Below are 16,246 nucleotides of genomic sequence, written 5' to 3' on the forward strand. Positions count from 1 at the left end.
AAATACTATTTCAACAGTTAGTATATGTGTATATATCTTCATTGATCCCTTATTCTTTTTCAATAAAGGAAGTACAACATAGACCACTTACCTCATATTTCTTAAACTTTTAAAGTGGGTCCTTTCACATGCTTGCGATTTAGAAACTAAATATGAAGGCAGAAGCATTAGCTACCATCCTATACTACCAATGTGACACCTTAGACATATTTTACTTCAACAAAGCATGAAAGATGTTGAGTTTGTATATATATCTCTCATTGTTTGAGAAGTGAAAGATAAGACTGATTAAATAACGTTTTTAAGTTGTCAAAATGTGTTTTGAATTATGAAGTAAAAAAATAAAAGTGTCTAAAATAGACAACATGTGTCCTTTTGAGAATAAGTAAGTATGATATTTTTAGACAAATCTCACATCATTATATGTAATATCTTAAATTTTTAGTACATTTTATGATAATGAAACCTAATCTCTCATTGTTTGAGAAGTGAAAGATAAGACTGATTAAATAACGTTTTTAAGTTGTCAAAATGTGTTTTGGATTATGAAGTGAAAAAATAAAAGTGTCTAAAATAAACAACATGTGTCCTTTTGAGAATAAGTAAGTATGATATTTCTAGACAGATCTCATATCATTATATATAATATCTTAAATTTTCAGCACATTTTATGATAATGAAACCTATTAATCTTTATTTTGATTATCATCTACATTATTGACTAGTTAAATATTGCAGGTAGATAGGCTGTCATTTATTAAAATGGATCTTCTCTAGTTCAAGCCTAAGCATCCGCCAAAAAGATGCTCCTCGTTTAATTATTAACGTTCCATAAGAAGATGCTTGTCTTATTCAAACTCTTCTTCCATCTATGCAAATATATAATATGCACCAACTGAACCATAATCGCAACCTTGAGTTAGCAGATGGTTTGAAGAATCTTAAAGATGGTGAATCTTTCAAAGGAAGAACTTCTCTTCCTCGTACAAAACTATTATGATGTTATCATAGTTGCAGTGTTTTCAATAACTATAACACTTTGTTTGTCGACAGCTTGGAGAAGAGCCACAAGGACTGAGAAAAGCTACATCCCTGGACGCCTGGGTTTCCCTTTTATTGGCGAAACTTTTCCCTTTTTCTCAGCCACTAACAGCACAAAAGGATGCTACGATTTTGTCAGACTTAGACGACTAAGGTTAGTGATTCTCTTCAGTTCTATTTGATTTTCTTCTCATTAGATGAATTTTGATCGAGAACTAGTTATAAACCCCCCTTTAATATAAATTTGGATTGTATTCAACTATTATAAGAAGATTACGAATGGATAATTGTGATGAAATCAGGCATGGAAACTGGTTCAAGACGAGATTGTTGGGCAAGATTCATGTGTTTGTTCCGAGCACAGAAGGGGCAAGAACCATATTTGCAAATGATTTTGTGAACTTCAACAAGGGATACGTGAAATCCATGGCTGATGCTGTGGGAGAGAAGAGCTTGTTATGTGTTCCGCATGAGAGCCACAAGAGGATCAGGCGTCTGCTATCTGATCCTTTCTCCATGAATTCCTTATCAAAATTTGTCAAGACTTTCGACAAAATGCTCTCTGACCGATTGAAGACATTAGGAAAATCCGGTAAAAGCTTTTCGGTACTTAATTTTAGCATGAAGGTAAACACAATTCTGACTTAATTTTTGTTTTGTTTTCGTCAAACTTAATTCTAATTTATCATAAATAGCCAAGCAAATATAATATTGAATTATAGATTTAATATAAACACATAAACTAGAGTTGTAGAAAAATTTGTATGAGTCATATATCTGAATCTAAAAAGCTCTTGAAAATTATCTGAAAATTTTTTTGTATAGAATGACTGTATTTTTACTCTTGAAACCTCCTTGATAACGGTTTTCAATAAAAAAAGTTATAACATTAAAGTTTCAGAAAGAGAATTTAACAATTTTATAAAAGATTACTAAACTCTTCTGAGATCTATTAACTCAAAAGTATACTACACCATTTACCTAAATTATAATATGTGAAGTATATTATATTTATCATAAATGACCACTTTATAAGTTCATTCATAATTTTTTATTGAACTATTTAATTATCCAATTTTATTTAAGATCAGCTCGTGTTGAAAATTTTCTAACCCATGTCATACCATATATCTCTGTGAAAATGTGTTTGCATGCAGTTAACCTTTGATGCAATATGCAACATGTTGATAAGTGTCACAGATGAGACTTTACTTGAACAAATTGAGAAAGATTGCACTGCAGTTTCAGATGCCATGCTATCCTTTCCCGTCATGATTCCAGGCACCAGATACTACAGAGGCCTGAAGGTAATTAAGACTGAATAGTTTTATTTTGCTTTGTTTTTGTGTCTTTTATGTAACTAAAAGTTTTCAAAGTGAAAAATGGTTAAAACAGGCACGAGCGAGGCTCATGAAAACTTTTACAGAGATGATGGACAGAAGACGGAAAGGCTTGGAGTCTTATGAAGATTTTCTGCAGAAAATGTTGGAGAGAGATTCGTATTCATCAGATGAAAAGTTGAGTGACCAAGAAATCCTAGATAACTTCTTGACTTTGATAATTGCTGGGCAGACTACCACTGCAGCTGCTATGATGTGGAGTGTCAAGTTTCTGGACGATAACAGACAAATCCAGCACAGGCTAAGGGTGAGATTTCTTTCACCATTCTTATCTTAACAGCATTTTTGCAATATTTTGTAACATAGTAAAATCTCACATCCTCAAAACAGGGTGGTAAATAGGTATGTGCATGAGTGGTTAAATAGCATATTAACTTATCAATAAAATTATGTATACCCATTTTTGGTACATAATTTATGTACACAGATGAGATATCATTATGTGATTGAATATTTTTTTATCATATGATGATACATGTTTTAAAATCACCTAATTGCATAATGACACATCATTGTGTACATGAATTGTGTACCAAAAATGGATACATATAGCATTGCTCTTAACTTATAATCTGTCAAGGATTATTGGCTTGTAAAGCCTAAAAGCAATTATGACAGATTTCATATCTAAAATTAAAAATAAATTAATCATATACTTATATTTATCGTTAATACACATAATAATATTTGTTGTTAGTATAACTACTGTTGTATCATCGTATGATTAGAAGATATTTAAATTAGAGATAAAATAAGATCCAATCATATAATTATATATCAATATTTGTATTTGTATTTGTATTTGTATTTGTACCTATTATGAGTGTATGTAATATTACTAGAAGTGTTCAAAAGTGGTTTAGTATTATTTTGAAATGAATAAGATTTTCGGTTCAGAGAAAACAATAAACTAAAACTAAATTGATTGATAAATTAAATGATTTTGAAGTAAATTAAAAATACCAATTAACTGAATTTGTTTTCAAGATACCCTATTTTTAATCTATTTTTCAATTTATATATTCTTTCAATTCGATTATCGAATAATTATAAACGCCCATACGTGTTACTCTAAAACCAAATTAATTGCAACATCAGTAGATTGCAAATTTGGTTAAGTATCTTGGTAGAGAACAGTACTACTTAATCATTATTTACCTTGAATAAAATGAACTTACAGGAAGAGCAACTGTTAATAACCAAGAGCAAGGAAGATGGGGCCTCCCTCACCATTGAAGATGTCAATAGCAGCATGCCATATGGCTTGAAGGTAAATCTAAGACTCTAAACTGACAAGTTTTATGCAAGGGGAATAATCTTGCATTTTTATATATGGTTAATAGATAAATTAATGCTTATTCTGAATGAGATAATGATGTATCTCACCTCCTGCATTGTTCAGGTTGTCAAAGAAACTCTAAGAATGTCAAATGTCTTGCTGTGGTTCCCTCGTGTTGCACTCAATGACTGCACCATTGAAGGCCAGTAAAAAACTAGGTTTACGTAGTTTTTAGTATCTAATTAGATATCAAGATGATTCATCAAATAATTAGATGATTCTAAATTAAAGATAAAATAACACTCAACTATATAATGATACATAATTCAAATATTTAATTAAATACTTAAAATTAGATACACGAAACATTGCTCATCTTATGAAGCACTGTGTAATTTTCTTCTTAACTCAAAAGGCTTCCTGTTTGTTCTACCTATGAGGTCATTGCAGGTTTCAATATAAAGAAGGGATGGCATGTAAACATCGATGCAACTTTTATACACTATGACCCAACTCTGTACAAGAACCCTGAGCAATTCAACCCCTCAAGATTTGAAGTAACAAGCTTGCTTAATTACTACCTCTGTTTCATTCCTTGTATGTTTCTCTGGAATTCATATTATCTGTTGTTTCCAGGAAACTCAGAAACCCTACAGCTTTATACCATTTGGGTCAGGACCTAGGACATGCTTGGGAATGAACATGGCCAAAGTAACAATGCTGGTGTTTTTACATCGGCTGACTAGCAGCTATACGTGAGTAAATTTCCCCCTAAACCAAACTTCGTCTCTTAAATCTAAGATGGTTTCTCACTTATTTCAATCCCCTGTACTTGTAGGTGGAGCGTCGATGATCCAAATCTTTGTCTAGAGAAAAAGGCACATATCCCACGACTCAGGAGCGGCTGTCCCATTACCTTAAATCCCTTGAACAGTTGAACAATACAGAATAAGCATTGCTGAATTAAGGAAATGAATATCAACATGAAAAATTCAATAAGGTCCCCTATCGTAGTGATTCTATTTTGGGTTCAGATGTATCCTTGAGTCTACTCTTATGAGGAGCAATGTTTGCTGTATAATATAACTACAATTTCAAGACAACAATGAATTGATTACAAAGAGTTGTAGCCATCCACACAAATGTGCAAAATGGACCAATGGTATCCACAAATATCAAATCCAGAAAATTTATTAGTTTCTTCGATTTAAAGGTTCTAAGGATAAAGCAATGAAAATAGAAATGATGACACACATACATAAATCGACTTGCTTATGAACTGATGCGAAAATTTACTTGATAGAAATTGATTTGTACTGCCGCATTGTGTTTGTTATAGCCAGCTCAACTGGTAGCCTCTCCATACTTGATGCACCATAAAAACCATGAACTCCCAGGGTTCTCTTCAATACATATTCTGCTTCCCCATGACCTGATATAGGACCTGCAGTTTGCCCCAGAAAATCTTGTGTTAACAATACTCTTCGATCTCAAAAATTAGTTAATATTAATGTTGATGGTAATCAGAGTACCAAAAAGGAAAAGAAAATGTAAAAAAGATAAATAGATTACATGAAACTACAACTGAAACTGCCCACAAGATTATCAGAGGAACTGAAAGGCAGGTCACCTAGAAGAGAATTTCTAAGTGAAAAAACCTACAATTTACATCTGTAATCTGAACTGATGTACCAGCCAACTATAGCTTGGTGCGCTCAATGACAAAATATTGGGATTTAGGACATTTAAGTGTAGATTGTATCCATGACATCACAAACTGGCATTCAACAGATTGCATTTCTAAATTCAGTAATTTGGAGATACGGACAATCACAGAACCTAATTACAACAAACAGAAAATTTAAAAACGTACCTCCATGGCAGAGAACAATGACATCAGGATTGATCTTGTGTGCAGCATCAGCGATAGCTTGAACAAGGCTTACACTTTCCTCCAATGAAACAGCTGTTTTTGCACCAATAGACCCAGATGTGGTGAGCCCCATATGGGCCACTATAATATCAGCACCTGCTTTCACCATCTTCACAGCTTCTTCTTGATTAAAAGCATATGGGGTAGTCAAGAGACCCATTTTATGTGCTTTTGCAATCATCTCAACCTCTAAGCTGACCATCCAGGGAGGTAAAATAATATAAATATATATATATATATATAAGAGGCATGACTAACAAAATTATTACAACAGGAAATTTATATATATATATATATATATATATATATATTATACAACATACTCATATCCCATTCCTGTCTCTTCCAGATTTTGTCTAAAATTGCCATCAAATAGCCCAACAGTTGGAAAATTTTGCACTCCAAAGAACCCAATTGACTCCAACTGCTTTAAAAAGTAATCCATTAGGCGAAAAGGATCAGTTCCACATACTCCAGCAAGCACTGGTGCCTCCTTTACCACCTAAAGATTTTTGTAACTTTTAAATTAAATAGAAATATTTGACAAGGAAATATAAATTGAACCTGAACTTGAATCTCTTGCATTAAAAATTACTAAAAGGAAAAAATGCCAAGTCGAAGAAAGAATGAAATAGAGGGGAAGAAGAGCTTAAAAGATAAACCACAGTTATGAAGTCACTTCATTTTTACTGCTGGAGGCCAATCATTCAGTATATATCTTCATCATCAAACAGTACTATAGCAATTTGACAAAGTTTTCAAATCTAAAAAGAGCACATCAACACCTCATACAATCAAAAAGAGGAAAAATGGAAAACTGTAGAAGCATAAACACTATAAGTCTTCAAAGTATTCAATATTCAAATCTGTATGTGCATGTCAACAGAAGCTTCTCAGAGCACAGGAAACTTACAGGCAAAACTTCATTGGCCATTTCCAGTACCACTGCATTTGCATCAGCAAAAGGCAATAAGCCAGCTAAGGAACCCCTTCCTGCCATTCGAAAGCGCCCCGAGTTATACAATACTATTAGATCAACACCACCAGCTTCCTCAAACTTTGCTGAAATTCCAGTCCCAGCACCAGCCCCGATAATGGGAAATCCTTTCTCTATTTGGTCTTTCAGTTTTAGCAATATTGTCTGAGTTTTCTGTAAAGTTTCTGTTACATAGACAGTTCATTATTGGTAAGGATCCATCAGATGACTTCATAACCAAAAAAGAACTTACGTTGTTTCTTGTCTTTTTCTTCAACTCTAGACTAACATATAATTGAATCATATTAAACTATAATGATCTGAAAAAACAAATCTTTAGCATTAAGCAATTATAGAAGCATCTCTCAAATGTCCTAAATATGTTTCTAAAACTTTCAAGAGCTACTAATGAACAAATGTATATTTTGAGAAGAAACATAGCCGTTTCATACTAAGTTTAAGATTGTAAACTTTCTCTATATAACAATAAATTCTATAAGGTAAGCAAAATTACTATGGAAAGTGCACAAACAACAACCTGGCTTTGCATCAGGGAAGTTGCATGGGCTGTAGCGTATCATCCCATGGCTTGATTCATTTATTTTAGAAACAGAATTCTCAAGAAGACCACCTTGACTTGGTTCACATAAACTGGAATCCATGGGATTCTGCCCACTAATCTCTAAAAATGCATCAACCAAAGCTTCCGCAAACTCAGGGTCATTGATATGATAAGGATAGACCTTAACCTGTTAACACACACTTTCAATTTGCAAAAGGACATGGAAATGGGAAAGAAAAATAAAATGCCTAAAATTTGCTAAACAAAGAAGGTTGGAATTACACCACAACATTATTTAAGCACTGGGTACCTGGCGATTTTCATTTGCCTGGATAAGCTTCTGCAGCTCACTTATAAGTGCACCAGTTGCCTCTGCATCATAAAAGGGCTTCCCTGTTGCATCCAAAGCTGAGATACCATTTTGCGGCAAGCAAAGATGGATCTTTGAAGATGATTTGTTCAGTTTATTTGCAATAAAGGCAGCAAATTTTTTGTTCTCATCCACCATTGTCCGCATGAGTGAAACCTGAAAATGACAAGCATTATGTCAACAATACATTTGCCAGATGTTAAGATTGTCCTCCAACAAAAAAGCAAAGATAGGAAATTAATCCAGCTGACTATAACAATCTAAGAAAACTGAATACATATACAACAAATATCATACCAATGATAATAATAGATACAGCAAGATTAAGGACTTATTACCTGTTCATTGTGTATATGAATCTTCCTTTCTTGAAAGTGTGAAGGTATGGTATCTTTAGCTCCAAAGTTCACCATATCCAAGGCACCCACACTAAGAACCAAAGGAATCTTCTTCTCTAAGATGGCATCAAAGCGGGAACTGTCACAAGCCATGACACCTCCAACTATGTAATCTGCAACTTCTGTTGTTGTAATGTCCAGTACACCCTTCATGAATCAAATTTAGATTATTTGGATACGGTGAAATCAAATTAACTGCACACCACCTTGACTCACACCAAATCTCAAGAAAATTTTTAGGCCAGAGATCTCAATTTCTAAATTGTGAGCAAATGAAAGGCCTTTCTAAGTTTTTGGGGAATATAATAAGGCCAGGAATTAAAGGTGCACGTACAAATTAAACATGATCTCTTTTAACTCGAAAGGTTGTTACCAGTCAGAGGTCTCCAGTGTCCAGAATCCTTGTACTTCTCACAATATTTTAAATTCATTCTATCTCTGCCATTGATGTATAATTTTCTTTATAAGCTTTTTGTGTTTGGCATGGATATCCTTCTAGATATTTATCACTGCACTTTTTACACATCCAAAAGTAAATACCAGACAGCCAAATTTTTTCATGGTAGTAATAAATACTATACACTTACCTACGTATCAAGGTTCCTAAAATATAAGATCAGTCAGGAAATTCAAACATAAGTTTTCTAAGATTTAATTAGCTTTGAAGGTGCCATATCTGGAAATATTATAAGGAAAACTGTACCTGAAATTATCAGATTTTCTCTAGCCACCTCCTCTAGTAACTATTTGCCAACTTAATGTGTTTCTGAGAAGAGTCAAGAAAAAAACAAAAATTTTCACAACGCAAAAGGATCATTTAAATAATATTTGTTTGATCCAGCTTCTAATTTAAATCTGGTATTGCAGCTTTACACGCAAATTAAAAAAGTGAAAACAACTATAAGAGCTGTTCTTGTGCAAATTAGCTAAAATTAACCAGATCCTAAAATAACAATTCCATCACTTAACACAAAACATGTACTCTGATCAAAATGAAAGGTTTGCAGTGTAAAATACCTGTATGAACCCCTCTTTAACTAGAGACTCCATAGCTCTGCCCCCTACTCCAGTGGCATGGAAAACCAATGTCTCATAACCTTCTTTTTCCAATCTTTCTTTCACAGCATTTACACATGGAGTTGTCACCCCAAACATGGTCATACCAACAGTACATTTTTGCTTACCAGGTTTGAGGTCTATAGACTGCTCTAACCTCCCCAACACCATTCCAGCAAAAGCAGCACCAGCATTTGAAAACACGACCCTACTAACACTATTAAGCCCACAAACATCCACCACGGATGGTATCAATATCAAGTCTGAGGTGCCAATATAAGGTTCAGTTTGACCACTAGAAACAGTAGATACAATGACTTTTGGCATCCCAATCGGAAGAGATCTAAAAGCAGACGACATAAGAGAAGTACCTCCACTGCCTCCAAGGCCAATGACTCCAACAAGAACTTGATCATCCACAGCCGTTTTAAGAAAATGTTGAAGGGATTTACCCATAAAGGCAATAGCTTTGCCTCTATCAATATCAAGTCCAACCGGGATTTTTTCAGTGGAGTCAAAACAGAAAGAAAGAACTTCATTTCTTTTCACAAACTTAAAATCTTGCAAGCTCTCTGTCTCCTTTTGACCAATCGAAACATCAACCACCACAACTTCTACCTGTTTAAGAGCTCTGAATTGTCAAAATGCAAATATCATGTCATAATCCTCAAGTAAACAAGAAAATATACCTGGGAAGAGTTGTTATTAGAGAAGGAGGTTAGATTGAGGCGAACGGATTCAGACAGAAACTGTAGCTCCTCCAACTTAGTATCCGCCGTTCCAACGCAAAAAACTCTGGGGATTTTAGCATCATCATTAGCCATTACGTTTCCTTATTGAGTTTAGTCCAAGTCTATTTTGCTGGAGAGATGAAAGATGGGCAAGCCGCAGTCACCCAGAGGATTATTTTGTTAGATTTTAGTAATTTACTACGGATGGATGACGACAGATAGGAAATACGCGGAATAATTTTATTTAAAATTAATATATGAAACAACATTAAAAAATACTTTTAAAAAATTATATATAAAAATATTTTAATATTGTTTATATATTTTAATATATATATATATATATATATATATTATATCAAATATCTTTATATATTTTAATATAAAGACAAAAATTTGGGGCTTGATTAAACCGTGGGTGGGAATCAGTCTTTTGACTTTAATTTATTTTTACTGATTTTTTATCTATATCTTTTTTTACCATTTTTTTTTTTAATTTTATCTAATATATGATTCTCATATATCATATTTTAGAATAATAATATCTGTTCTAATTTTTTATAATTAAGGGCCTGCCTGTGTATTGTGGTGTGGGCGCTGGCCCGTAAGTTGACTTACTAAAACTTTTCCATTTTTTTAATGTACAAGATTTTGTAACATGGACAGCCAAAACTTACTTTTTTTTATAACAAAAATACCATATTTAAGTTAGACTAATTTTTCGAAATTGAATTGAATATATCAAATAAGTGAAATTTTAGATTTAATGATCGATCTCATAAAAATTATTATATTAAATAAATCCAAAGTTTTATTTTAAATCAAATAACCGTGGTAAGTGTCTATTTTCCAAGAACCTAATTTCATGACCATTGACCTAACCTGCACCAAACATCACCTAAATTTTTTATCTTATTTCCCAAATCCCACCTCAAACATTACTAGCAATGGCATTGTCTACTCAATATATTCCAAGTTTAGATTTGGACTTAATGACAAAGTGGGCTTAATGACTACCTACACAACTCAACAACCTTTAATTTACATCAAAATATTCGAAGATTAGTTTAATACTTATCAACAACTCGGTTTACCTAACTATGTTATGTGTGCGGTTTCAAGAATTAGAGTATTAACGCCCGATTGATGGAAGATAACTCGATAACATCCTCTCACAAGTTAAAGTTAGATTTTCATGTTCACTCTTAAAACTTTTGGGGGCTGTTCGGTTCCAATTTTTGAAATTATCTTGGTAATCTATCTTTTATTCCTTTGTTTAGTTTGTCAGTAATAAAATATTACAGTAATTTTCTATTACCAATGCTGATGTGACAGGTATTATAGGTGATAATCCAATTATCACTTTCACCTTAAATATTTAAATATTACCAAAGTAATCTTGATTTTATTATAATTATATTATTATTTATTAATTTTTTGAGACAAAAATAAATTTATTTTTAATTAATATGATAAATAATATACAAATATTTAAAAATAATTATATTCAATGCATTTAAGTAATATAATTTACTAGTAATCTTTTATTACCTTTAATCAAACACAATAATTATTTATACCTACCAAATTTTATCAAACATAGTAATCATTTATACCCAGTAATCTTCTAAGTAATTTATCTTCAAGATAATATTTCTATTTTGATAATAAAACATTACCTAAACTAAATGGCCCCTTGGGGTAGAATTGTTACACCTCCCCCTCGTAGGCTACAAGTTAGACTTTCACGTCAAATGGTCATTCTTAAAATTGGTATTTTTCAACACAATATGTTAACCTAATATAACATAACACCAAACAATCTAGTTAGGGTTAAGTTTTTTTTTTAATATTAAATTTAGTTTAAGTAAACCTGATACAACTCTAAGCTAAATCAAATTGTGTCTAAGTTGACATGAAACCTAGCCACTGATCTAGATGTTTAGAAAAATATTACTATAGTAGAGTTTGTTAGAGACAAATTGAAAAAATGTTATTAAAAAAATCAACAACAATTGAAATAATTACATATCAGATATAATTGTATCTTCATATAGTTGTACATCTCTTATTCTTGATTTTCATTAAAAGAATTTATTTTACTTTTGAGTTGTCAGAATGAAAATCGGCTACTAAAATTATTGGTGCATTTTAAATGTCTAAATATGTAATTTTTGATCTATTTATAAATAAAGTAAAATGTTATGTTGTGTGTTTGGTTAATAATAAATTAAAGTAATTCACAGTTTTAATTTAAATTAAATTAGGGTTTAGGATCTCTAAACCAAAATTCAAATTAATATGAACTATCAAAGCCTAATTGAGTGGCATAGTTACAATTAGTTTTGACACTATAGTTAAGTGTTATTAGGTCTCTCTCCTTTTAAAAGCTAGCTTAGAAAAGAGGGTTTCTCTCATTTGGTGACTCTTTTTTTATTGTTATAGGGTAATTTATTATAAAGTAAGATAAAAATATATTATATAACATATTTAATGGGCCAACATGGTTGTGGCAATATGGGCTGCCTTTAATTTTATTTTAATGCAATAATAGTATATATTCAAATTAAAATCTCACATTTATGTTCCAAGTAATGTGCTTGATGTGATAAAATAGTTCCTTGAGAGAGGAATGATCTGTTTGTGAACTTAGGGCTGGACTCGAACCAAGCTAGCTGGAGCTCAGTTTGAACGAGCTTGAAACAAGTCGGCCCTAGCCGAAGCTCGAGCTATTCGTCATATTTTTCTAATTAAAAATTTTGATATAAAACAACGTCATTTTAACTAATATGTATTAAAACGACGTCGTTTTAATAACGAAAAACGAGTCGAGCCAAGTTTGAGTTTAGCTTTCACGAGTTCGACAAACTCAAACTTGAACTCGAACTCAACTATATATAAACTATATGAATTATATTTGGCGAAGAGATTATTGCCGATTAGAGTTTCAAAAAGTCACATTCACAACCATTATCTATTTTTATTAATAAATTTTAATAAATAAAAGAGTAAAAAAGTTATTACACATAGATTTTTTATATTCCCTTTCCTTTTCAAAATGACATATTTGAAGGGTAAATTGTAATAAATGGTAATTTTTTAAAATATAAAGGGTATTAATGAAAATTTAAGGATTTCTTTAGAATTTAGAAACATGAAAAAGAATATTAAGGTATTTTAAAATTTTAATATATCTTTCAACATTTTCAAAAATGTTATTACATCCCAAAAAACCGAAGAAACATAACATTTTAAGAATATTAGAATTTTTATTTTTTTAAAGGTTTAAATGATAAATTTTAAAATAATAAATATATATTAATAATTTATCATTTATATTAAGTATTAATGATATTTTTGTTTTATCAATAAAATAACAAAATAATCATTTTAAGGGAAATCAAGACTACGAATTTTTACATTAAGACTTTCATTATATAATCATCTTTGAATATCATTTGATTCACTCATTGTAATGAAACAATATTTTACATTTAAGGATCTAACTATGATTAAGCATATTTTTATAATAATTATATTTGTACATCTATATATTATAACAAAAATAACTGGAAACAATTTACAGCCTAACAAAGTGCATTCATAAGATTATAACTCTCAGGTTTTTTAATATTCAATTAAATATTTAGATAATATATTATCATATAATTAATTAATTTTAAATTATAAATAAAATAATATTAACATATTATATAGATATTTAATTAAATATTCAAAGACAAATACACGTAACATTACAGTAACGAAATAACATAGGAGTAGTCATAGAATGGAGCATCCAAAGGTAGGCACCTGATAGTGATCCGCATGAACTACAGCCATTGGCTGACAAGGAGGACAAACGTGATATGGAGGATGGTGAACAACAGGGACCTTTTCTTTAGGCTTCTCTGGTTTCTTCTTCTCCTCAGTTCTTCTGTTCTTGTTTCGGTGGAGCAGGAAGAGGCCTTATGCTGACAACATCTCATATTTTCCTGTTTTTTTTGTTCGGAACAACAGGGACCTTTTCTTCAGGCTTCTTCTCTGGTTTCTTCCTCTCCTCGGGCTTCTTCTCCGGTTTCTTCTCCTCCTCGGGCTTCTTCTCGGGTTTCTTCCCCTCCTCGGGCTTCTTCTTCGGTTTCTCCTCCTCCTTCTCCTCGGGCTTCTTCTCGGGTTTCTTCCTCTCCTCGGGCTTCTTCTCGGGTTTCTTCCTCTCCTCGGGCTTCTTCTCGGGTTTCTTCTCCTCCTCGGGCTTCTTCTCAGGTTTCTTCTCCTCCTCGGACTTCTTCTCCTTCTCGGGCTTCTTCTCGGGTTTCTTCCCCTCCTCGGGCTTCTTCTCGGGTTTCTTCGGTGGAGCAGGAGGAGGCCCTATGCTCACAACATCTACAAATTTTCCTGTTTTTTTGGTTTGAGTTATAATATCATATGGATCTGCACTGCCTGTTACTGTCAACGTCCCCTTAGCTTCATCAACTTCAATTTTATCTAAACCTGCTTATTTTGGTATAAGTTCAAGATAATCAAAACAATTTTTACCTCTCGTTTATCACAACAAATGAAATGATCAACAAAATAGATTAATTTTGAGACAATGAAAAGATAAACAGGATTTACCTTTTGTACAATGAATGTGGATTCAATTATTATATCTCAGGATTTACTTGTCTAAGCTAAAACCAACAGGATTCCGATAAAACAAAAAGAAAAAAAAAAAAACAAGTAGGGTTTACCTTGAAGTGCAGCAACTGCTTTGAGGAGCTCCCTCTTGCATTTTTGACATGAAATAATAACCCTGAGAACCGTCCTTTGCACCATGGAAGAAAGCACTCTCCAGTACTGAAAGTAAGCAGCCAAACGTAAATTAAGTAATTCGTTGAGTGGTGGCTATATTTATAATTTTTGAAAATAAAGGAGAAAATGGCGTAACAGTTGTTCAACCTTATTCTAAGTTGAAAATTCCTACCATTCTGTTGAATCATTGACCAGTTAAGCCGGACCTAGTCTATGCAGCGGCCGACCTGTCCAGTGCCAGCTACAATCTGGGGCCATTAGATTTAACAACTACAAGTCAAAGCAGAGAGACCCATGGTAGCCTTAGTAGCCTACGAACTTTTGCCCACCATTAACCATTCCTCATGTTTTTAACTTTCGGAATTTATGTGCACCGTTTAATTTCTTTTATTTATATCGTAGTTTTGAATCTTAGTACGAAAATATCATATGTATATAATTTTAAAAATTTAATTAAATATTTAGTCAATATATTATTATATAATTAAAAATTAAATTATTTTTAATTTAAAATTATTTAATTATTAATAATAAATTATCTAATATTCATCTGATTGTATTTACTTTACCCTTTATTTGAATAAGATAGAAAAAAAAAAATTATAATTGGTGTAGAGGTTGAATTTGTCAAAATGATGCCATCCAAATCCATCTAGCTGTCATCATGCAAAGAGGTGATAGGTGATTAAGAGTTGTGAATTATCACACATGCTGTGAAATATGGCAAGAAGCAGGCTTCCCTTCACGTTTCATTAGGGTAGTTGTGCATTCCTTTCAATTGAAAGGAGTCAAGGGTGTGCATGATTGAGTTCAATCTTGTTCAAGAAAAGTTTATAATCATATTGAAAAAAGGCAAAGTATGAAACAAAAGTATAAAAAAAGATGAATTAATAAAATTTGTGAAATATTAAAATTTTTAAGAAGAAATCTTAGTTCAAATTTTTATTATATCTGTGAAACTATCTAATTAATTAGTTTGAAATCAAACCAAATCAAACCTTTTTATACTTCAAATTAATCTAACTAAATCGAATTAAAAATTATAATTTGATTCAGTTTAAGTATATAAAAATAAAATACATTATTATCAACAAAAAGTGAGTTACAAATTACATTTTTAATATTTTATTTCTCTCTTAAATATAATAATTATTTTTAGTTATCCCAAACCGAGAATACTAAAAAATTATGAAAATTTAATATTGTTTACATAATAAAATGCAATATTAATTGTGAATAAATAAAGTGAAATGCTTTTTACTGCATGCAATGAAAAATTTTTTAATTTTAATTAGTAACAACATAATTAGAAAATCACGCAAATTTATATTGATACTAAATTTTAGTTTATTATATTATCAATTAATTTTAAATTAATAATATAATAATATCATTATATAAAAACAAATCATTTTTATATATTAGTTTAATTAATTTTATTTATTTATTTATTTATCTGCAGGTGGTTTGGGTTACAGCTGGACCGCTATTTTCATTTCATAGGCTATTAAAACCAGAGCACTGGTGACAATTGACCCGATTGATTATTTCACAGAACCACCCATATTTTATGGGAATTATTTGACACCTTTGAATTTTAAAAACTATATGTTTTGTACCTTTTGTCTGTTCTAAAGGACTAAGACTCAGTTCAGTAGAGAGAAAGGACAAAAGACTTTTTCCCGCGGAAAGTTTACTTCAATAATAAA

General features: G+C 31.6%; 3 protein-coding genes across 5 annotated transcripts; 1 reads left to right on the forward strand and 2 right to left on the reverse strand.

Moving 5' to 3' along the window:
- The first annotated feature begins 789 nt into the window (after positions 1-789).
- On the forward strand, positions 790-4,857 carry LOC123199178 (abscisic acid 8'-hydroxylase 1-like). 2 transcript variants are annotated; one of them, XM_044614061.1, is made up of 10 exons: positions 790-950; positions 1,054-1,195; positions 1,344-1,668; positions 2,199-2,348; positions 2,437-2,688; positions 3,622-3,711; positions 3,844-3,922; positions 4,171-4,277; positions 4,357-4,475; positions 4,559-4,857. In XM_044614061.1, the coding sequence occupies exons 1-10, from the start codon at positions 872-874 to the stop codon at positions 4,656-4,658; spliced, it is 1,443 nt and encodes a 480-aa protein (XP_044469996.1). In that variant the 5' UTR covers positions 790-871; the 3' UTR covers positions 4,659-4,857. The 2 variants fall into 2 exon arrangements, with proteins under 2 accessions (XP_044469996.1, XP_044469995.1); XM_044614060.1 differs by having other exon boundaries at positions 790-1,195.
- On the reverse strand, positions 4,507-9,924 carry LOC123199177 (toMV resistance protein Tm-1(GCR237)). 2 transcript variants are annotated; one of them, XM_044614059.1, is made up of 10 exons: positions 9,705-9,924; positions 8,977-9,633; positions 7,900-8,106; positions 7,502-7,717; positions 7,168-7,378; positions 6,567-6,814; positions 5,977-6,155; positions 5,594-5,847; positions 4,979-5,164; positions 4,507-4,645 (listed from the first exon to the last, which is right to left on the reverse strand). In XM_044614059.1, exons 1-9 carry the CDS (start codon positions 9,837-9,839, stop codon positions 5,013-5,015), a joined length of 2,259 nt encoding a protein of 752 aa, XP_044469994.1. In that variant the 5' UTR covers positions 9,840-9,924; the 3' UTR covers positions 4,507-4,645; positions 4,979-5,012. The 2 variants fall into 2 exon arrangements, with proteins under 2 accessions (XP_044469994.1, XP_044469993.1); XM_044614058.1 differs by lacking the exon at positions 4,507-4,645 and having other exon boundaries at positions 4,775-5,164; positions 9,705-9,923.
- Positions 9,925-13,731: 3,807 nt separating this feature from the next.
- Positions 13,732-14,626, reverse strand: LOC123199537 (heavy metal-associated isoprenylated plant protein 43-like). Its single transcript, XM_044614572.1, has 2 exons — positions 14,477-14,626; positions 13,732-14,237 (listed from the first exon to the last, which is right to left on the reverse strand). The coding sequence occupies exons 1-2, from the start codon at positions 14,559-14,561 to the stop codon at positions 13,732-13,734; spliced, it is 591 nt and encodes a 196-aa protein (XP_044470507.1). The 5' UTR covers positions 14,562-14,626.
- Positions 14,627-16,246: the final 1,620 nt, after the last annotated feature.

This window comes from Mangifera indica, chromosome 16, assembly GCF_011075055.1.
Source record: "Mangifera indica cultivar Alphonso chromosome 16, CATAS_Mindica_2.1, whole genome shotgun sequence".
Classification (NCBI taxonomy): domain Eukaryota; kingdom Viridiplantae; phylum Streptophyta; class Magnoliopsida; order Sapindales; family Anacardiaceae; genus Mangifera; species Mangifera indica.